Source organism: Gopherus evgoodei, chromosome 11, assembly GCF_007399415.2.
Source record: "Gopherus evgoodei ecotype Sinaloan lineage chromosome 11, rGopEvg1_v1.p, whole genome shotgun sequence".
Lineage (NCBI taxonomy): Eukaryota > Metazoa > Chordata > Testudines > Testudinidae > Gopherus > Gopherus evgoodei.
The window spans coordinates 19,545,999-19,569,000 of record NC_044332.1 but is presented as its reverse complement, the minus strand read 5'-3'; the positions used below and the strand labels follow the sequence as shown (position 1 = coordinate 19,569,000).

At 44.1% G+C, this 23,002-nt stretch overlaps 1 protein-coding gene across 3 annotated transcripts in view; it reads left to right on the top strand.

The window, feature by feature from the left end:
- LOC115660032 (cytotoxic T-lymphocyte protein 4-like) overlaps positions 1-22,692 on the top strand; it is a 29,206-nt gene extending 6,514 nt beyond the window's left edge. The window contains exons 2-7 of one of the 3 annotated variants that reach the window (XM_030580971.1): positions 2,897-3,025; positions 3,663-3,850; positions 18,377-18,526; positions 19,829-20,179; positions 20,652-20,761; positions 21,739-22,692. In XM_030580971.1, the coding sequence (XP_030436831.1) occupies positions 18,469-18,526; positions 19,829-20,179; positions 20,652-20,761; positions 21,739-21,834 (615 nt within the window). In that variant the 5' untranslated portion in view covers positions 2,897-3,025; positions 3,663-3,850; positions 18,377-18,468 and the 3' untranslated portion in view covers positions 21,835-22,692. Of the gene's footprint in view, positions 1-2,872; positions 3,026-3,662; positions 3,851-18,376; positions 18,527-19,828; positions 20,180-20,651; positions 20,762-21,738 lie in introns of those variants that run through there. The other 2 variants (XM_030580972.1, XM_030580973.1) reach the window with 2 other exon arrangements.
- The last annotated feature ends 310 nt before the right edge of the window (positions 22,693-23,002 follow it).

Genomic DNA, 23,002 nt, shown 5'->3' with positions numbered 1-23,002 from the left:
GGGGTTCATAGGAAGAAAAGGAAATTCATGAAAATCCAGAGCTTGACAGTCCAAACCTGGCATAAAGACATTACACATAATTTCCACACTTTGTCCTTTTAATAAGTGGTGGTGAGCCACTGACCACCAGCCCATCCTTGCATGCAGGTGGCATGGTCTCACCACATCTGACAACTCATCTCTCCCACCCTTCAATGATCTTGTCCTTCAAGGATCAGGAGAACTGGGTTCTTCTCTTCTCTCAAAGCTGTGATGATCTGGGGATACCTCTGCAGGACTTCTGAATGCTGAATGAGATTGTGAATTCTATGTATTTATATCAGATTGCAAACTCCATTGTGAATTGCAGCCTTTTGCCTTCTCTCTGGTCTGTTTGTTTGCTTCTGTGTAGGCTTGAGTTTTCGGTGGCAAAACATAACAGGAGAGTTGTTGAAGTTCAATGCTTTGACTATTGAATGTAATTGCTGTAGGCAAATGATGGGCTCCCTACCTACAGGAACTAGATTAGTTCAAGGGAAGTCACCTTAGCAACAGTCACTTGGCAGGAGTTTGTGCTTATGTGAGAAAGCTGGCAAGGGCAGGACACCTGATGCATAGGGCTGGAGGTTTTAAAAGAGCAGAAGCTGGTCTGTTCAGAAGTCATTTTCTTCCGTCCATGAGAGAGAGACAAGGCACCACGTGACAGTCTGTATCAGGCTGGGGACACTGATAGTCCTGACTTCCTAATGATTCCCAAGGAAGGAGTGAGATAGAAAGGGATGAGTGTGGCATTTATTGTTGAGTATGATCTGTACTCTCCTGTTCTTTATTGATTAAGTATAAAAGAGCATAAAGGTGTTAGACTGTGAGAAGTGTGTGTTGACTGCTTTACAACTATTGTGTGCTCCTTGAAGAGATAAACTGTAACCAGAAGTTTCCTACCTTTGGGGTGGAGTTCTGGGATGAGATGTGTTTAAGTACCTGGGAAGAAGAAAGGTCAGAGTTGCACTCAGAGAGGCTAGGTAGCTGGATAGCAGGTTCCAACATTCGGAGTGGGATGTGTGGCAAATTGCCGGTACTGTTATGCTGGGTCTTGCTCTTTCTCTTCTTTGGGGAAGGTTCAGGGCGCCATTGCTTGCCTCTGAATTGGTATTTTAATTACCTCACTAGTGTCCTTGAGGAGGGGAGTAGAGAGGGAGGGACCTGGGCCCACCCTCTTCTCCAGTTCCCAACCCAGGGGCCCTGAGGCTTGTGGTGAACCACTTGAACTAGTGGTTCCTTCCCCTGGGCTACTTCCCTCTCCTGCCCTTCATCTTATGAAGGGGCTTCTAGTCCTCCTTCTACATAAGCCAGTTACCCCTTATCTAGGGTTTTTTGGATTTCTCAGCTCTCCGCAGCATTCCTCCAAATTTTCCTTTTGGTCTCTCTTCAAAACTGTTCTCTGTTCCAACTCCTTCAAAATGCTCTCTGCTCCAACTCCCACACTGTCTGGCTGAAGCAGGGATTTTTATCACATGACTGGCTGCAGGTGCTCTAACTGGCTTCAGGTGCTCTAGTTAATCTATAGCAAACCTTCCTCCCCTTGCAGGGAATAATGCTCCCTGCTAACACTCTCCTGCTGCCCTCTAGCCATGCTGTATCACAGATGCCGGATAGGAGGTGTGCACCCAGAAAGTGTGCTTAAGGACCCCAAGATTAGGGCAGTGCCTCCATTCAGGCTCCAGGGGCCGGGAACACCTAGGGATCTAGAGCAGAAAAGGTTTGGATTCCCCTTATAGAAGTCCTAGTGGATTGCTAGGATCTGTGACACAAGCCACTGGACATATTCCCAGGGATTAATTTCTTCATTTTAATGTTAATGAAGGGAGATGAAGAATGATCTTGTGGTTAAATTCTAGAACAGTGAGACAAGAGATTTGCCTTCTGGTCACTTCTCTGCCACAGACTTACTGAATGACCTCGGGGCCTTCACATAATCTCCAGGCCTCCAATCACCATCAGTAAAAAGGGGAGACCACCAAACTCATGGGGATGCTTTGGGGCTTAATTAATCAATATCTGTAAAATGCTATGAGATCATTGGACAAAAGGTGCTACGTTATTGTATGAAATGTTGTAAATACATAGGGGATCTCTAAATACAAGCATGGACAGTAATAGGATTTTATATTGTATTTCACTGACGTAACACCGGTGGCACTTTCGGTGTATTGCCCTTCTAGCTCTGTGCTGATTAGCACATTTATTTACAGTCACCTTGCACCATCTATTGGTCACAGTTGTGCATTACATTTTGACAAGTGAAACTGTGAAAGCAGTTTTTTGCCACTAACACTGAGGGTATATGCACACGGGCATCAGAGGTGTGATTTCAGCACATGTAGACACAGTCAAGTTAGTTTTAATCTTACACCAGGTTTTACATCCACCAGTGCAACTCCTATGGCGTCAGTAGAGTTACTCCTGATTTCCACCAGGGTGAGAGGAGACTCAGGCCTCCCCAAAGGGGTATGAATGAGCTCATCTCCCAGGACAATAAATCTTTCCCATCTTCCACTTCAGTTCAAACATTGCCCATCACCTCTTCAGTCCCTCTTACACCTGTTCTTGGTGTCCCTGCTTCGGCCGTTGTTCAGAGAGCCCCAGAAACATGACCCACACAGTTATTAGAAAATTAGACTCCTTCAGGGGGTTGAGATTGACTACACTTTTCTAGGAGAAGTAGGTCCTGCCTGAGCATGCCCTTAAAAGCAGTCTTCTCTTCACTTGCACACTTATCTGACAGCTTATCTCCTTCCAAGGATAATTTAACTCAGCTCAGTTTGACATATTAGAGCCTCCAGGCCAGAATCTGCTCTGTTACGTCAGTGTAAATCTGGAGTAACATCTTTGATTTTTATACTGAAATTTCACCAAGGTAACAGAGAAGAAGTTGACCCAATGACACTGTTGCTGTATGAATAACGAAGTGCACTATTTCGTCCACTTGTCTAATTGAGCAGTGGAAAATGAAATTGACAGACTGGATTTACGCATCTCCAACAGAGTGAGTCTTGTGGGCATCAGTTCTGGGTTTCATGAATATTTCAACTCATAGCTCAGTGAAAACAAGACTATCATCTATATGTGTGCACTGACGTCAGCTGGGAGGGGCCTGCCATGAAAGTAAGCACTATGGAATAGAAAATGTATGATGCACATTTCCCTCTTGATGAAGTTTGCTAGAGAACTAACTGTGCTAGAAATAAGTTCAGCAATTAAAATTATGAATCATGAATGCTGAGGTGTGTGTTTCTGTGTGCTCTTGTTTCATGACTGCACTCTGAAATTATGATATTCATGCTATGGTATAATGTTGGGAAAAGGTTACTATAACGTATGATATGAAATTTGACGATACTGGGATTTATTCCATGGGGCACTAATATGATGGGTAGGGAGAAAGGGGTGCAGGGACCCTCTTCCCCCAGCACTAGAAAGGCAGCACTAGAAGTGTGCTAGGTGAGAGGGGACCAGATACTATCCTGACCAGTCTGTCACAGCTGCAAGTGGGATGGACTGATAGCTTAGGGATGTAGCCAGGTCACTGGCTGTCAAATTACCGTCAGTTGTGGTTGGCAGGAGGGGCTGTGTTGGTCTCCTCATTAACACACTATTTTCATTTATACTCTCCCTAACACTAGCACAACCACAGCCAGAGCCTGGTGTTGACTGCAGACTGAAGCTTCCTGCTGTCCCAAGCCCCATTTTCCAAAATGGAGGATGAACTTCAGCCCCTTTGCAACACCTCACATCCTTACTGACAGCGGCTCCAAACAGAGATGTGGGGCAGAGGCGGGGAAACACTGATCCTGTATAAAGCAGCAGGAAGGTGAGTCTCCAGCATGCTCCTCTAGTTGCCCTGAACCATCCTGTACTATGCTGGCACAATGACTCTGGAATCCTTTAAGTGGCTACCATCCACCTCTCCCCCAATCACCCTTTATGGTTGCAAATAGATCCAGCAGAATTCAGCCTGTGGTGTCAACCGTGTAATGCTGCATATGTACAAACTGGTCATGGACAGTTATCTTGACCAGCCTCGGGAAGATGTTCCCATCCCAAGCTCTACATCGCTATTACTTATCACAGAATCATAGAAATGTAGGGCTGGAAGAGCTCATCAAATCCAACCCGCTGCCATGAGACAAGATCAAGTAAACCCAGACCATCCTGGACCGGTGTTTGTCTAAAAACCTCCAATGGCGGGGATTCAACAACCTACCTTAGGAGCCTATTCCCTTATAGTTAGAAAGTTTTTCCTAGTATGCAACCTAGATCTGCCTTGCTGCAGATTAAGCCCATTGTGTCTTGTGCTACATTCAGTGGACATGGGGAACAACTGATCACTACCCTTAACATATTTGAAGATTGCTGTCAGCTTCCCCTCCTCAGTCTTCTTTGTTCAAAACTAAACATGGCCAGTTTTTAACCTTTTCTCACAGGTCACGTTTTCCAACCCTTTTATCAATGTTGCTGCTCTCCTCTGGACTCTCCAATTTATTGACATCTTTCCTAAAGCGTGGCACCCAGAATTGGACACAGTACACCAGCTGCACCACTACCAAGGTTGAATTACGTCCTGTTAATACACCCCAGAATGATAGCAGCCTTTTTCACAATTGCATCATATTATTGACTGATGTTAAATGTGATCCACTATAGCCTCCAGATCCTTTTAGCAGTATTACCACCTAGCCAGATAGGAAGGAAAAATCAAATGCAAAATGAGGACTAAGTGAAATAGTTTGCACTTTCATCTTGTTGAATTCAGACCAATTCTCCAATTTGTCAAGGTGTTTTGAATTTTAATCCTGTCCTTCAAAGAGCCTGCAACCCCACCCAGCTTGGTGTCAGATGGGGGTTTTATAAGCATACACTTCCACCTCATTATCTAAGTCATTCATGAAAAGATGGATTAATATGGGACCCAGGGCTGACTTCTGCAGGACCCCATTTGATACGCCCTCCGATTTTGCCAGTGAACCATTGATAACTATTTTTGGATACTGTCTACCAACTTATGAGTAATTTCATCTAGACCACATTTCTCTAGTTTGCTTATGAGAATGTCATGTGCAACTGTGTCAAAGCCTTACTAAAATCAAGATATATATTTCACAATACCCGCCAAATTGGCCCCATCTTCATCTTTCTGCTGTCGGCGTGACTGTAGCATTTTCCTATACTTAAATACTGGAATAATTGCTTGAGGCCGCTGAGGTCAAAGCCCAATAAATCTCCAGTGCCTAGCCATGCAACTATCGAGAAATAAATATCAACTTCAAAGGTTCATTCCATTGATTCATCTCTGGAGCCATCTCAGTTTCCTCAGCTCAGCCATATCTTAGATCAAATGTTTAGTATTAATTTATATGCACAATAAATTAAATATTTATTCACTGTGTACTGGAGACCCAAAGCCCTGAAAGACTTAAATACAAACAAAATGTGGATGACTCAAGCAGTAGTTCAAGGCATCTTCTAATCTTGTCTGATTGTCTTGTTTTTCACATAGAATGTGCAATGCACATGACTGACAAGATTCTTTTGCTCTGTGTAGTTGCAAATCAGGGTCTTTTCTCTGTTCTTGGGTATCCTCACAAAGCTCAGACATTTTACAGCTTCTCTTCTCTGGGGTCACACCGGAATAAATACAGCGACAGCCAGACATTTAATGAGATAAAAAGATGATTAAGAGCTAATGTCATTGTAACGTACCATTATAATCATTTTTTGCTGCTAGATAAATGATTATGCAGTTGCAGATTTTTTAATCTGATGGATACTGAGGAAGTCCTGACAGTTGCACAATGTGTATAACAACAGCTTGGACACAAAGGGTCAGTTCCCCTGCTGTGCTGGGGATACTCAGTGCCACACTATCAGCAAATTCCGGCTGTAAATCTCAACCTGCTGGAGGACCGCTCAGGTACAGTGGGATTCTTCTGGTGACATACTGCCAGCTCAGCAACCCCTATGCCTTCCCCTGCTGCTAGGACACAAGTGCAACCAGAATGATGCCACACAGTTCTACTCAGGTGCAGTTTTGGCCCTTTGGGTTTATTGACAGCTAGTGTAAGAGCTGCCCTCAAGCTACTGTAAGCTACACCTGGGGATCAGGCATGTAGGGTACAAGGGAGGGCTTTATGCCACATGAGGAGTCCTTCCCCACCCAGACATGGGCTGAGTGCAGTTCAGCTGCACGCCAAGATAGGACTATTTGCTGATTGACTGGTTGAGCTTCACAGAGCACCTGAAGTGAACACAAACGGCACAGGTGGGAAGATGCCGCTGTTGTCTTACTGCAGGATTCCTGCATTGCTTCAGGTTAATCGGACCAGAGGATGGATGTGTTCTGAACTCCAGAGAACCAGAAAGGAGTGCAGCTTTGTAGACGTACAGTTGAATCAGCTGTCCATTTTCTTGACTCGGTGCCCGCTATTTCACTTGGTGGAATACTTTTCACACAAAACTTGAAATTATAAATCAGAAGCAAACATGTAACAATTGTTTAAGGAATTGTTGCAGGGAAGTAGCACCATTCTACCTATAAAAGAGTTAATACAGATCAACTCCTGTGCTACACAATATTTTCCATAAAACATGTTTACTGTGGCAGAAGTCTGTAAGGGACCCCAATGAACATGGCACTTGGGCAACCACAGGTGATGATTTCCAAGAAACAATTGATGCACTTGGCTAGAAGGGGCACAGTAATCCAGGCAAGCCAACTATGATGTGTGCAATGTCCTTCCTTTCAAACGAAGGGAAAAAAAGGTAAACACTGGATGTACATGAGGAACTCCCATTATTGTGTAGGGCTTTAGGAATGATACGAGTTTCAAAGACAGACTAGTGCATTAGAGCATAGAAGCTGGTCATATAGGCACTATAGAAATGCAGGCAAGTAGATGGAGAGTTTGGAGCTCCAAAGGGAAGTGGCAAGTGGAAATACTACAAGCAAGAGGCAGGGGTGTTGCTCTTTAAGATCAGCTGAAGGTTCTAGTAGATTGTTGGTGGATGGTGTGAGGGTGCTACTAGGTGGGCTCTGGACATGTCACTTGGCCATAGCAAGGAGCTGGTGGAGGCTGTGAGCAGTTGGTTTCCCTGCCCGTCCATGACGCTGACTCTGATGCAGTCATGGGGGTGCACTCAGCAGTGAAATAAGGAGCATCAGTAGAGACATAGGATGCTTCTTCATCCCTCCCATTAGCTTGCAGCCACTGGATTTTAACAGATGTTGGGTTGTTTTGTTTTTTAAACTGTTTTTATAACAATTCGTCGGCCACCCTCTGGTGACTCACCTGCAGTCCCAGCCCCCGCGTAAGAATCCCTCCTTTGCAGTGCTGAATAGATGTGCTTTTAAAACTACGGAGCAAAGCGAACGTATTAGGCCGAACAGAGCCCTGGTGTTCGCAGGTGCTGCTCATTTGACTTCAGCCGAACACCAGGCCTCAGCCTGGCTCATTTAATTGCACTCTGCAGCCTCAGCTGCTGAGCAGTCCCCCCAGCCTGGCTCATTGGTTTGTCCTCAGCAGAACATACTTACTTGCTGCCGCTCACATTCTGCAGCCATTAGGGGGGTTGCTGGCTCATCACTTTTTTTGCTGACAAAATAATTGTCAGAGCACTGTATGCCGAGCAGTGCCAGTAATTCTGGTCATGAGCAAGCGTATTTAACCATTTCGATCTTCCTAGCTGATCTCACCACACAGGATGGCACGATTTGATTCTATCACAGTGAGAACTTGATATTTCTGAAGATAAGGAAGATTTTGAAATGAACAAAAAGGAAAACGCAGAAGAGAGAAAACTGGAGGAGAGAAGGGGGAATGGTTTTAAAGTAATACAGCTAGAAAATGATGAAACAGTCAAATGAGTGAAGATGGTTACAGTTTGTACGGGGAGCTGCTCTGAGTCACTGCAGGCATGTACTGTAAAATGCTCTACACATTTCCCAGAAGGCAACCACTTTGCACAGCTTCAAGAGTTTTATGAAGGGTGTTCAGTATAGAAGCAACATTTCCCAAGTACCCATACTCACCATATGTAGGCAGCCAGCCCCACAGTATCTCATTAACTCAACAAGACAAAATGTATTGGCTCCCATTCTCATTTACACTAAAATCATTTCATTGTAAGGTTGCTTTAAAGTGAGTGTCAATTCGGATTCACTTTAAGGTCCTTTTACCCTGCCAGGACAGTGTGGCCTGAGGCCTAGGGTGACCAGATAGCAAATATGAAAAATCAACACGGGGGTAGGGGGTAATAGGAGCCTCTATGAGAAAAAGACCCAAAAATCAGGACATCTGGTCACCCTACCTAAGGCCTGATCTCACCTAAATTTTGTTTTTAAATAGGGATGCAACTTTTTTTTTTTTTAAACCAAGAGTGATACCAGTACAGCCCCTAGTGCGGACGCAGTTATACTGGTATAACTGACAGACCAATGTTGTTATTTCCCTGCCCACACGAGGATAGCTACATAGTATAAAGCACATTTATACCAGTCTAACTACACCCACACGTAGGGGCAGGGCCGGCTCTAGCCATTTCGCCGCCCCAAGCACAGTGGCACTCCGCGGGGAGCGCTCTGCCACTCGCCGGTCCTGTGGCTCCGGTGGACCTCCCGCAGGCGTCCCTATGGAGGGTCCGCTGGTCCCGCAGCTCCGGTGGACCTCCCGCAGGCGTGCCTGTGGATGCTCCACCGGAGCTGCGGGACCAGCGGACCCTCCGCAGGCACGCCTGCAGGAGGTCCACCAGAGCAGCCTGCCACCCTCCCGGCAACCGGCAGAGCGCCCCCCGCGGCATGCCGCCCCAAGCACGCACTTGGAGCGCTGGGGCCTGGAGCCGGCCCTGCGTAGGGGGATTGTATGGTTTTAACTGTACTGGGATAGCTGAAGCGGTACAACTTTCGTGTGTAGAAAAGAATTTAGTGTCAATGAGAATCAGGCCTCTTATTTCTGTTTTTTTACAAGACAACTTTGTTGCTGTCATTTGAAAATCATAAAAAGAGGGCTAATATCATGGCCATTTAAAATTGCAGACAAAAGGAAAAAGCTTAGCAAGAAAGATGTCTATCTACTTGCAGTTTCTTCTACTAAAAATGCAACTTTAACATTTTTCGCTCAGGCTTAGCAATGCATTGGTGAAGAAGTCATTTAGATAAAGTAGGAGATGCTTTATTGTTGTTGTTTTTGTGAAAGAGTTGATATTTTAAAAATTAAAATACAGAAACTTGGGGTTGGTGTGGTGAAAACATTGGAAAAAATATTTGCAAAAGTTCCCCTCTCTCTTTTTACTCAACATTTCATCAAAATTACAAAATTCAAAAGGTTTCCACCAGCTTTGGTTAGGGCTTGATTTTAACTGGGCTCTGCCCAGTATAATTGTTTTCATAACCTGTGACAGATAATCTCACTCCTGTTTGAAAGAAAAACAAACACACCGAGGTGCTACTCACAAGCCCTCCTTTCCTTTCTCCCCACCTAATGATTTAGCAGTCCTGCTTTCACCCTAAATACTCAACATCTTTAAAAAACTCTGCTTGCTTCTCCTATGCATGCTTCTATTAGCCTAAGCAGCTATCAGTACACTACCCTCCTAGCTTACTGCCCGATATCAGCTAGCCTTTGGTCAAGGATCTGTGCCCTTTATGGCAAGTGACTAATTCCAAGCCACCGGCTTTCCCAGCTGGGTTTGGCACCTGAGGAAAAGTGGGAGGCCGTTTGGGATTGTGGGATAAGCAGATGAGTTGGATGTTTCCGCTGAAAGGATCCATAGGGAAAGTTAACAGTTGGACGTTTGGAGTGTATGATTTATCCCTGTGGGATGATCGGGGTGGTTCACACCTCTCAGAGCTATCATTTCGGGCACTTGTTAGAGCCAGGGGGAGACGTTTAGACAACACTGCCTCCGTTTACATATTCAATTGTTCTTCACAATGGCAACAGCTAGTTTTGATTTGTTTTATTAATGAAAGTTTAGATCCCAGAGCACAGTTATGTGGTAAACAGTGGATTTGGCTGTGTCACGGGTCCACTCACCGCTGATGACACCTCTTCCTGGCCATCCTGGGGATTAGCTCTGCCAGGTGCTGCGCTCCTCTGGTGGTGTCTTTATCCATCACCGTTTCCCACCCCGCGGGCCCCTCTCTCTTCAAGAACTGCAGCCTTCGTAACTCAGCCCTCTGTCCAGGTCGCTATGAGGTTACCCCTTCCATGGAGGTATGTAACCAAGTCTTTCCAGAACAAATCTGGCAGTCCACTGTCCTCTTCCTGGTTGGTTCCACATCCCCAGTGGCTGGTGGGGGAATACAAACCCTCCCTCTACTCAGGGTTCTAGCTCAGTGGGAAGGTCTGCACGTCTATTTTTTGCTGCTTTCCCCCTGAGTCTTCTCCTATCTTCCTGGCTTTCCCCCTCTTTGGATTTGCCTCCTAACTCCCTTCTCTCAGGGTGTAACTGTCGGCTACCCTGTGTAGTCCTAACATACCTTCTTCCTCCCAGGGTGAGACTGCAGTGTACTTCCCTGCAGCTCACTTCTGATCTCAGCTCCTGGGCTTTATACAGGCCCTTCCTGTTCCTGCCCAGTTGAGCCTCATTTAATCAACCCCTGTTCCCTGGCTCCTCCTCCAGGTGCAGCCCTGGGAGTTAATTGACCTATCTGGCCACCTTAACCCTTTCAAGCCTTGTTTGAGGTGGACACCCCATCAAGGCTACACATTTCTTGGTTAAGAAATTGTGGAATATGTGGGGCCCTGCCTATGCTGACTTGTCACCAGCCCTACACACTCTTTACCAATCCCAAACTCAGCAAAAGCCTCCTCCGCTCCCTCCTTAGCTCTACAAAGAGCTATGGGAAATGGTGGCTTATGGGATAACAATTACACATTCTTTACAAAACATGTTTTACACCTTTTAAAAATACAATCATTAAAAAGTCTGGAAACGAACAGCAAAGAGCTTGATCCAGCTCCCTGGTACTAAAAACTACTTCATCCCTCAGTGTTATCCTACCAGAGCTATGCTGCCCCCCAAATTTACCTTGGCTGTCTAACATGGACAGAAATATAAGCACAGAAAACAGTATCAATAAGAGATTAGAAAATCCTATATCCCATTCAAGGAATTCACTGCCAATATTCGTAATACTAAGATACACTACACATGCTGGCCAATCTTTCCAAAAGTGACTATTGATTGCGGACAGCTTACATGAGACACCTTAAAGGAGCCTTGTGTACTCTGTACCCAGTTAATGAAAACCAGCCCTTGTAAGGTGTTTCAAATTGGTTATGCAAACATAGAAGCGCTCAAAATCACTTGTCAACTTTGAAACTCTTGAGCCTGAATACAAAAACCTACCTACTTTAGTCCTTATATAATAAAATACAAACGTTCAAGGCCTACACACACACCTACATAAACCTTCAATACCACGTAATAAGCCCATTATTTCTTAACACCAAACAGATCCATCAGGCCGATTTTACTCATGAAAGTATCATTCTGCTTCACCAACACATCACTTGATAAAAGCTCACAGACTTTGACTTAACTCAATGTACCCCGGCACCGTACGCCTTCCTGTGCATTTAATTAGCAATATGTAAAATTAACAGTAAGCACTTAACAGCAGATTTCCAGTACAGATCAAAACTCCCAGGGGGCAAAGTTAAGTTGGGTGGAGGAGATAAGTCAGGCAGGATGTTAGTGAAGGATGATTCTATGGCAACAGGGAATTGTCTGCAACACTTAACAGTTTATTTCCAGACTTTTAAACCTCATGATTTTTAACATGTAGTTTTATTGAAAGAGTGTAATTCTGCAGGAGTGGGAGCAGAGTGTTGATGGACTCCACTGAAACATGCTTTTATTCAGGGACGTGTTTTGTTTGGGAATATGTCTTTAAATTCATATTATGACTCTGAGTACATTAAAGGGGGAGATAAATTCCTTCCTTGATTCAGCCACTCATACTTTCCCCTTAACCATCCCCTCAATCCACTTGCTAGTCACATTCCCCGCACTCCTAATATCAGGGAAGTTCTCCTAAGTTGCCAGAATCCTCCAGTACATGCTTCTGCCTCACAATGTCCCAACAATCCCCAGTGACAACCTCAAGGAGAGCATCCCAGTTGTGTGGTTCTGAAAGCTACTAACCATACATGCAGTTAGATGCAGGGTGCAGTCAAATGCAACTGAACACACAGCTAAATCTCTTGTCCAGACTCTCATTTCAGATCTCACTCACTCTTTGCTTCCCTTGAGAAATGCAATTGTGCCCCACCCATGTTTATTCAGAATGCTGCTGCAAAGATTTTCCTAGCTCATTGCTTTGACTGTGCTGCTATGCTCTTTGCATCCCTCCACCGGCTCCCCTTTCTCCATCGCATCAAAGAAACTTTCAAGGCCTTTCCTAGCCTAGCAACCCTCATTCACTACTGAGGTGTTGACTCCTCCCTCTGATCGATGCCAGCTTTCATTAATCACTTATTACATTTTTTAACAAGCACCTTTGTGCTTTCTTCCATGCGGACCCTCATGCTTGGGAGAAGCTCCTTGTAAACATCTGCAAAGCCATCTCCTTTTCCTCTTTTAAATCTCTCCTTTCCGAAGGTGCCTACAGAACACTTGACAACAGTTTGGCTGCTGGTGTGCTGAGAGCACTGCCTATCATGCTGATCACTATGGTCTCGCTGTTTCTTTGTGCTCCCCGTCCGTCTGTTTTCACCTGTTGTTTATTGTCTTATACCAAGGACTTGCTCTACACTAAAAAATTAGGTTGACCCAGATAAATTGCTATGGGGTATGAAATATTTACCCCCCGAGGGACACAGTTAAGCCGACCCAACGTTCAGTATAGACAGTTCTAGGTTGATGGAAGAATTCTTCCATTCATCTATCTACTGCCTCTTGAGGAGGTGGATTAACTACAGTGAAGGGAGAACCCATAGTGAGTGTCTGCAATGAAGAATTAGTGATTTAAGTGTAGACATAGCTTTAGGTTTGGTCTACAGTACCACTAACTTGTGTTGGTGCAACTATGTCGCTCGGGGGCATGGATTTTCCACACCCCGAGTGATATAGTTATACTGACATGACCCCAGCATAGATGATGCTATATCAATTGAAGGGCATCTCCCATTGGCGTATCTACTGCTTCGTGGGGTGGTGGGATACTTACGCCTATGGGAGGAGCTCTCCCGTCGGCATAGATGGAATCTTTACTAAGAGCTACAATGGCTCAGCTGCGCCATTGCAGTGCTGTCAGTCTAGACCAGTGGTTCTCAAAGCCAGTCTGCCGCTTGTTCAGGGAAAGTCCCTGGTGGGCTGGGCCGGTTTGTTTACCTGCCGCGTCCACAGGTTCAGCCGATCGCGGCTCCCACTGGCCGCGGTTCACCGCTCCAGGCCAATGGGGGCTGCAGGAAGTGGTGCAGGCAGAGGGATATGCTGGCCACCCTTCCCGCAGCCCCCATTCTCCTGGAACGGTGAACTGTGGCCAGTGGAATTGGCGGAACCTGCGGGTGTGGCAGGTAAACAAACTGGCCTGGCCTGCCTGGGGCTTTTCCTGAACAAGCGGTGGCCTGGCTTTGAGAAGCACTGGCCTAGACAAGCTCTGACATTTTAAGATCTTTGAGGCAGGGCCTGGGTTTTTGGTTCTGTGTTTGTATAGTGCCTAGCATAGAGAGGTCTTGGTTGATGACTAGGGCTCTTAGCCACTTCTGCAATCAAATAATAAATGGAGATGCTCTAGCTGCAGGGCAGAATGTATGTATGTTCTGGTGGTGCACCTTCAGTGCTACCTAGCTGCAGGGCAGAATGTATGTTCTGGTGTGCACCTTCAGTACTAACTTTGCACTGCTGTCTTTAGCATTAGGAGTTGATTCGTTCTCCATGTTAGTTTAACCATGGATACCTCAGAGTCCTAGTAGAGAGGCAAAAGCAATTCATCGAATAGAATTATGGAGTCAACATCAGTGGTGGCTCCAAAGGGTGGGGTGAATAAAAAGGATGAGGTCTAAAGAAGGAGTTACCAACAACTGCAGAGTAAAAGACATCCACTGAATCTTATCTAGCTATACCTGTGCAAGCCATTGGCAGGAGTGCGTGCAAGTGGAGGCAAGCAGGGGCATGGGCCTCCCTGCCAATAATCAGCTGGGGACACAGAACTTCTCCAGCCCTGGGGCTGTGGCAGAGAGAATGAACTCTGTCTCAGCCCTGCAGAAGAGGAGCTCTCTTGCTCTCCCTGCTGCAGCCCAGGAGCAGGGCCCCAGGGCTGGAGGAGTTTGCTCTCCCCCACCCCCAGAGAAGTTCTGCGTCCCTCACCAGTGCCCCACCCCCCCCAGCGGTAAAATTTAAATTCCTGCGCATGCCCCTGCCCCTTGCTCAATATTCCCTTGCGATACATAAGAAATGTAGTCCAGTGCTCATTAACAAATATTCAGAAAAAAAGGTTGTCGTTAGTTGTATCACCTACATTGCTAACCAAAGGGATTCCTTTATTAAGAACTCCAGTTCAGTTCATTTTTAAACTGGTAAACAGTGCACCGCTGGGATCCATTTTGTTATTTTCACATTAAAGGTGGACAGAAAGTCCAGAGTTCTGAAACAACCGGTATTAAGTGGTTGTGTGATGCCAATTGTGGTTTCCCATGGGGCCCAGATCAATACACCAAACTTGGCCGTATCGGGCTTTACAATCAGATTTTAATCCTTTAATGGTAATGAATCAATTATTTTTCCAGCCACCATGCTACTTCCTTTCTTCTTTACTTACTGTTTTTTTAGCAAAATATATTTCTTCAGCCCTTTCATATAGAGGTCTGAATTATTTTTTTAAAATAACAGTGCATTTCAAAACCTCAATAGCATTGTGGTGAACTAACTTGCTAAAAACATGAATAATTAGAGATGATCTCACAGCTTGAGCTTAACATGATATCCTGAAACCAGATGCTATGCAAATGTTAAACTTTTCTTCTCCCCATTACATCTGAAGTTATTCACCAACCCAATGGTTTTTTTAGTTCCTGTCAATGCAGAAAAACAGCATTAGAGTGGAGTAAAATGTTTTTTAAAATGTGAAATTAATTGTGGAATAATAATAATCGTTTGTAATGGGAATTTTGACTGAATGGAAGCTGATCATTTGTCCTTGCTAATTCTTAAACAAAAGAAAAGCAGATCAAATAACTTCAAGTGTCAGACATCAATCCAAAATGACACAGATCTTTTCAATTAATTGAGAAACCTAGCTACCTACCTCATCTGAATATGCCTAGTTATAGTAGTGACGCACATTGTTAAATCTGAGTTGTGCGTCTCTCTCTGTGCTTGGTCTACAGACAGAGTGAGTCTGCAAAAGCTCATAGTTTGATTCTTTAGCTCAAGATGTGAAGGCATTTAGCTCTGGAAGCCACCCAGTGAAGACCATGATGATGGTACTTAAAGTAGCACATGTGGAGTAGAAAGGCTCACCTGTTATTTGGAGAGTTGTGTGGCCCCTGAGGAGAAAGGAAAGAATACTGTTATTTATATGCTGGGCTCCATAACAAATAAAACCTAGCCACCCGCCCCAAAGAGTTTATATTTTAATTTTAGATATGACAGCCTCTGGGAATACCACCAGTGAAGAAATTCTGAAACTCAAAGTCTTCACAAGCCAAGTTAGCACCTGGACCCTTCTCTGAGTCCCAAAGCACTAGCAGTGGCAGAGGTGTCCAGGGACAGGGAAGGGAGATTTCTGAGGTGAGGGAGGGGAGAGGGCTGGAGTGCATTGTGCACAGAGGCCTGTAGGAAACATAGTTTAACTTAGAACAGGCCTACAGCTGCTCTAATTGAAACCAGAGGTTAGGCAGATTCCTCCCTGCATCGGAATGCAATGCAAACACAAAGGGACTTAACGCCACCTACCTTCGCTACCTCTTCCACCCCCAGCCCCATTCCAGTACAGGAACAAAGCAACTGAGAATCAGGGCCAGTAGGTGAGAGAAATATGAATAGGGACATGGGCGGAGGAAGAATATGGGCTATAGTAATACGATCATGTGGCTATTCCGCCAAGCTGTACGGTCCCATTAAATGTACAGAAGCAGTTTCTTAGTTTTATTTCCTCTCCCCCCTTTTATCAGCTGTGTGGGTGGGTGGGTGGAACGGAGGTGATGAGGGAGAGGAGAGATTGCCGAGGGAAAGTGTGAGCAAGTTCAGAGGGTGGGATCAGTCAGAGAGACAGCAGGGGCATGAGGAGAGCAGAAGCTGGAGGATGGGGATGGGAAGGAGTGGTGGGGTGGGGACAGGCATGGGCGAGGGGAGACGAAGGACAAAAACTAGGTGGATTAGCACAGCCTGGATCAGGGGACGTAGTGTAACCCACAAGGAGTTTCTGTGGTACAAAGGGGGTGGATGGACCAGTCCTAGACCCTTAGGGGTAAGTCTACACTGTGATAAAACACCTACAGCTGGCCTGGGTGTAGCTGACTAGGGCTTGGACTATGGGGCTACAAAACTGCAGTGTAGACTTTTGGGCTTGGGTTGGAGCCCAAGTTCTGCGGCTATGCGACCAGGAAGGATCCTAGAGCCCAGGCTCCAGCCCAAGCCTAGATGTTTACACAGCTCGAGCCCTGTAAGCCCGAGTCAGCTGATGCAGGCCAGCTGTAGATGTGTTATTACAGTGTAGACAGGTCTGTAGGAGGCTCATCAGCTCAAATCAACCGGCCCATCAGTCTAGCACCAGCGTCATCTGACTCAGGATTGAAGGTCATGTTGGGCCCTTCTTTCCCAGGCTGGCAAAAGCAGGCCACCGCTGGAGAGGACAGTTTTGTGCTACTCTCAGTCAGTTCCTGCCAATGAAGAGAGGAGCTCTTTCCACAGGGACCCACATCTAGCCTTACTTAGATGGAACCACAGTCGTTCCAGCATAAGGCTTCTGAGCGGAGAACAGAGAAAAGTGTGGTTTTCTTCCAAAAAGGCACCCTCAGAAAAGAAACAGTATGGTAGCAGAGCTGGCATCATTAACAGAATATTTCCCAGAGCAACAGCTGTACCATGGTATCTCCCATCCTGACTGTAGTAAGGTACCAATTGACAACAGGTGCCTGGGGCAATGAGTTGAGTTTTGTAATTCATTCCCTCCAAAAAGCTTATCAGTTAATTGCATACTCAATATGCAGTCCCCTTTAGCCAACAGCAGATTTAATTATGGTTGAAGAGGACTAAAAGGCATCATTCACTTAACTGCATGCAAAATCCAAGGTATAGATGCTGTTCCTAACTCTATCTTTACTCTGGATAAGTCAGGGTCAAGAATAGGCCAGTAATTCACCTTTAAAAGCTCATTTATACCATGGTACTTGATGATATGGGAGAATTTATTTGCAAATTGATTTTAATTTGTCCAACCAACAGTGTGATATGGGCCCAACCAGTTATTTTCATACAACTTTGAGTTACTATACACTTTTTATTTACTGCGTGCTCATGGGTAAGAGCAAATTATGACTCTCTTCATGCCATCATTATTGCTATATGGGCATCACACCTAAATTACACAGTAGTAAATATCCATGGTGTAACTATGTCAATATAGATATTTATATTATTGTAAAATAAAATATTTACCCAACTGTTAGCACTTCTTTGGAGTTGCTGTAGCCTATCATCTTAATAAAAAATTACTGTATTTTTGATCATTTTTTCCTAGTTCATAGACCAATTCATGGGCATTTTGAATCTGTGGTCGTCCATTCATATACTTTCAGGTACATTATATAAGAGCCTAATAGGGTAAGAAAAAAGAAAAAGTAATGGCCTACTATGTAGATACATACTTACAGTACTTTAAAACCTCTTTTGCCAATGATCCACAATGACTTTTCCAGGACCTGACAGACTCTCACATAAAAACAGAAGATGATTTTCAACGCTTACGTAACCTTAAACATGTAGATACTTTGAAAAGGTATGTCCTTAAAAGGTATTTTTTTCTTAAAAGGAAATACCTGGTGATTTCAGGAACTTTGCATACTTCAACTCTGCATTGCCAAAGGGGCTGAACTGGTCTTTCATTATCTTTCCTCCCCCAATTCTTAAAGTATAACGCATGACAGATTTCAGATTGAATACATTTTCCATTTGCTGAATCGTTGTTTTGTTCATAGCTGTTTGAGGTTAACTCTGCACGTATTAATCAAACCCACTACTTCCCTTCTTGTAAAACCAAAACAAAGTCTCATGCACTTTCGGGTACAGAGTGTATGTATTTGGGATCAAAGCTATATATACACACACTGAATCTGTGTGGGTTCAAACATTTCGAGGTTCAGTATCCTGAAAGGTCTTGCCCTTTTCCCTGCAGTTCTGATTATAAATCTGATTTCATTCCATCTGGACTTGGCGTTAGAAGGCAACAAGCAACTTCAACTTTCTAACGTCTGTCTCTTCGCTGGAATGCTCACGCTATTGATCACCATTGGCTTCCTTAGCACAGCCACTGGCATCGCCAAAGGTGGGTAGATCAAGGAGACCGAAGGTGTCTGGGGGTGTTTACATTTTCTCAGTTTCACCCCTTTGCAGGACAGTTATTCAGTGTAGCAAGGAGAGGACATATTTGAGGCTCGGTCTCTGAAGAGCGCAGGCTGGGAAAGTCTAGGGATTCTAGGTGGACAAGTCCAATGCAACGCACTGTAACTTTTCTGGGAAAACAGGCAAAGGTTCCAGAGCAGTAGAGTTACCAGAGGTGCTAGGAAAGACTCCTGTTTATATCAGGAATATATAAAGTTGTTTTTTTTTTAAATCAGATCCTCTGCATGAAATTGTTACTGTAGAGATAGAAGTTGAGTGGACAAAGAGCTTCTGGTTTTCCCCTCTCTTGCACTGCCAGCCACAGACAAAATAAACCCTCCCCTGGTAGGGAATAATCCAAACTTGACTCCAGCTCATTGAAACAGGTCAGTCCCTGCAGTTCTTACTCATGCAAAATCCATTGACTGCCATATAGAAAGTGAAAACGACAGAACTATGAATAGCAGTGGTACATTGCAACCTGTAAAGCTATAGATGTGTGTAGCAGATTTTTTTTAACTTGTGATTTTTATTTCAAATTTTTGCTGTGTTTTATCAGAATTTGTTCAATGTAACTCCAGCGGCAAGTAGAGTTGGTTAAAAGGTTTCAAAGAAAAAACATGTGGGCAACTCTTCCTCCCCTGCCCCAGATAAAACGAATTGGAAAATGTTTGCAAAATAGAATTCTGACCAGCTCTATTGTCAACCCTAATGATCAAGTGTGTTCCTGGTCAAAATGTATCAGCCTAGGAGTTTATTTCTACTCTTTAGACAATATGGTTTAAATTTCCACAATCCCCAACCAATTTTAACATATAATGCATAAAGTTTTAGTATTTGAAGTCCCTTTCATGCCTTCTGACATACTAAAAATGCTTTATTTAAAGAAGGAAACCTGCAGTATACATGGTCCATTATGTGGGTCCATATCATATCTATTTAAAGACTGCAACAGCTGAGAGCTCCAAGTCATATATCACAATGGGTGTTCAGAAACTGCAGAATTCCTTCTTCAGGATTTTTAGTACATTAATGCAAGTGTTGAAAAAAAGTCTACGAACTGGGGGTGAAAGGAAATCTCATCTCTCTTCCAAAAGGACCCACACAGTTTGTGTCAAGGGATGAAGGATCTTCAGGGTGGAATCTCTTTCCTTGCTTTTATAGGTTTTAAGTAAGAGCTTACACATTATTGAAGCACATTTCTTTAATGTGTTAATTGATCATCATGCTCTGCCTTTGAACACAGCTCTCAAAGTGACCCAACCAGCAGCGGTGTTGGCCAATAGGCAAGGAGTTGCCAATCTGGTGTGTGAATATAAGCACATTGGGAATGCAGAGGAAATCCGAGTGACCCTGCTTAAACAGACAGGCAAGGAGTACACCGAGATCTGTGCTTCAACCTACACATCTGAGTACCAGATGTTCATTGTGGAAGAGATCATTGAGTGTCATGTCAGCCCCAGCCAAAACAATGTGACCCTCACTCTCATGGGGCTGCACGCTACTGATGCTGGTCTATACATCTGCAAGATGGAGCGGCTGTACCCACCACCCTATTATATGAACACCGGCAAGGGAACACAGCTCTTTGTCACTGGTGAGCAAAGCACTCTGATTATACTACATTGTTCTCTGATATATGGTTTAGTGAGCTGCTATTTTCTCTTAATAGAATCTAAACAAGGGTCAGAGTTAAAATCAATTTACAACTTTGAGAACCATTATTTGCTCTTCTCTCTTTAAGAACCATCTGTAGCGCTAAGGCAGACGTGATGCATTCAATGATCAGTGCATATTTGGGCTGTAAGAGCAATGCCCCCTATTGTATGGGTGTGTGTGTAGATGGATGTGTGCATATAAGGACATAACTAGAGAAGGCCAATCATGCAGTCATTACCCAGGTCAAACTCCCATTAAAGTCAATGGGATTTTTGAGAGGGTCTGGATTGGAGGATTTGGCCCTGTTAACATTTTGGTGAGTTCTGTTACGGAGAGGTGCAATGCCCAAAAAGGTTAATGAATTGTGACAGCTTCCTTACCAATGTCACATTTAATCTGATGTATTTCAGATCCAGAGCCCTGCCCAGACACTGACCTGTATATCTGGATATTGGGAGCAGCTGCTTCAGGATTGTTTATTTACAGTATCCTCATCTCAGCCTGTGTCCTGAGCAAAGTGGTAAGTGCCATAGCTAAAGCATCATACAATTTAGACTTCATTGCATAAATATGGCAGAATAAAAGACATGATCATAGGGAAAAAAATAGGGAGAAACTCACTGAAAAGCTCTGGTTCCTTTTTGTTGTTCCAGTGCTGAAAATCAGCCACAGACCTCGCTTTTAAGCTAGTTTATGGCTGCTTTGTTCTATTAGAGTGGCAGAAAGCAGCCAGATCATCTGACCCATGGTTCAGGTCAGCTTCTGCACTAATCTGACTGCACTAGAATCCTGAGCAGAAGGCACCAACCATTACTGGGATATAAGACAATATCAATCTTCATATGTACTTCATTCCACATCACTGACTCAGCCACTGTGTCCTCATTCACCTCTGTGCAAAGTGAATGTAAAAAGTGACCAGGAATGAGAGCAGAGAACTTTGACCTGGCAGTATGTTACACCTACTTTCCCCAGGTGTAAATTGAGGGACAGAGCCCCGGCCTTCCCCGTCTCTCAGCTGGTGAAAGGGGTGTGTACTGTCGATTAGAAATGGACCGGAACCCAAACCTCAGATCCAAACACCCCGAACTACTGGGCACTCAGATCCAGATCCATCCTTTTCAACTAGTTCCTGGCTTTTTGAGCCACATCAAACTCCTAAATCTGAACACCTACAATTTTGGTACAGAACTGAACTTTGTAGCTTGAACACCTCTTTAGTGCTAATTCAGGAAGGGTTTGGCTGTTACCTAAAGCTCCTCTATGATGGCTGCTCTTCCTTCCACTGACTGACACGTGCATAATCATCTCATCCTACCAGAGAGACAGAGTTAAGGGAAGGTGACTAGAACAGATTCCCCTCCCCCCAACAATGTGGACAAGCCAACAAATTTCGCTTATCACTGTTCTTCAGAACACGACAGTACTGATTAAGAGTCTGTCTTTGTTGTCAAGTCTGACATTGAATTTATCTTATTTTCTTCACGTTTTTTATAGATTCGGAAGAGGAAGTATCTCACTACTGGGCTCTATGTGAAAATGACTTCAGAGGAAGAGAAGAAAGTTAAGCCGTATCACATCGTCATTCGCTGAAGCACAAGAAAACAGCACAGGGCAATTTTCCAGCTGTGATGGAGATTCTACTTATTTGGCTTTCTAATTTAAACAAATAAAATCAAATCAAATTTCCTAATATAAAAGGTGGAGGGGGAGAAAAGAACATACCCTGTGATTTCTCTAGCATGCCTACAGTTTGGAATAGAATAGATTAATGAGCAGGGTATGCATTAATATTTCAAGGATATGCCTGTCACACAAATATGGCTACCTTTTGGTCATTGATTCTAAGAGTTATATTGCACCATCATGTAGCCTATATGTAGCATTAAGAGCTATTGCTGATGCAGTCAAATGTCTTGCTGTCAAACTTCAGCATACGTGTTGACCAATTGAAATCAAACACTATTAAGGCAGAGGCTTGTGAGTCATCGCAAAGTTGAACATAGGTATTTGTGAAACTGAGATGCATTCCTGTATAAAGGAGTGTTGATGTATTTCCACGTAGCGCTATGCATTTGGAGCCATTTCTTGTGTTAGCGCTTAGCATTCCTATGGAAGTACCAGCCGAAGCTGCTGATGACACTGCTGCTGTGAAGGGCTGATCTCAGCAACTTTTCTGCCATTGTCACAGCAATGCTGTGCAGGAGTTAACATGGATGGCATTTGAGCTAGCACTGGGTGGAACTACTAGGAAAAAAAGGTCTCACAGTAGGAGCCTTATTAGCCTATTGCTGTGAGAATACTCCAGCTCTGTTGGAGTCTTGCTTTTTACGAAATGCTAAATTAGCATCAATCCAAACGGCAGAAAGTCTGGCGCTGCATTTAAAGAGACTATTTTCCGTGAAAATGAAGAAAGTGTATAAGTTTGTTTATTAGTTATGTACAGTTCAATAAAAACCTTAAGGCTTTTCCTGAAGTCAAGTTAATTTTTCATTCAGATTCTCAGAAGAAACAGGAAGTGGCTACATGTTAGAAAGCAGTAATGCCAAAGGAACCCATTACCTTCTAACTCTGTGTGTTTACACTCTGGTGCCCACACATGGGCATTGCCTGCATGCTCGCAAACATGTCTCTTTTCAGATTTCCTCCTTCAAGTATTCAGTGCTCACTATTAAAATCTGTCCAATGGTCCGTTTGCCTAACTAATGTTACCATGGCATTACTTACAGTCACAGGCAATTTTCAATAAATTACGTGCAGC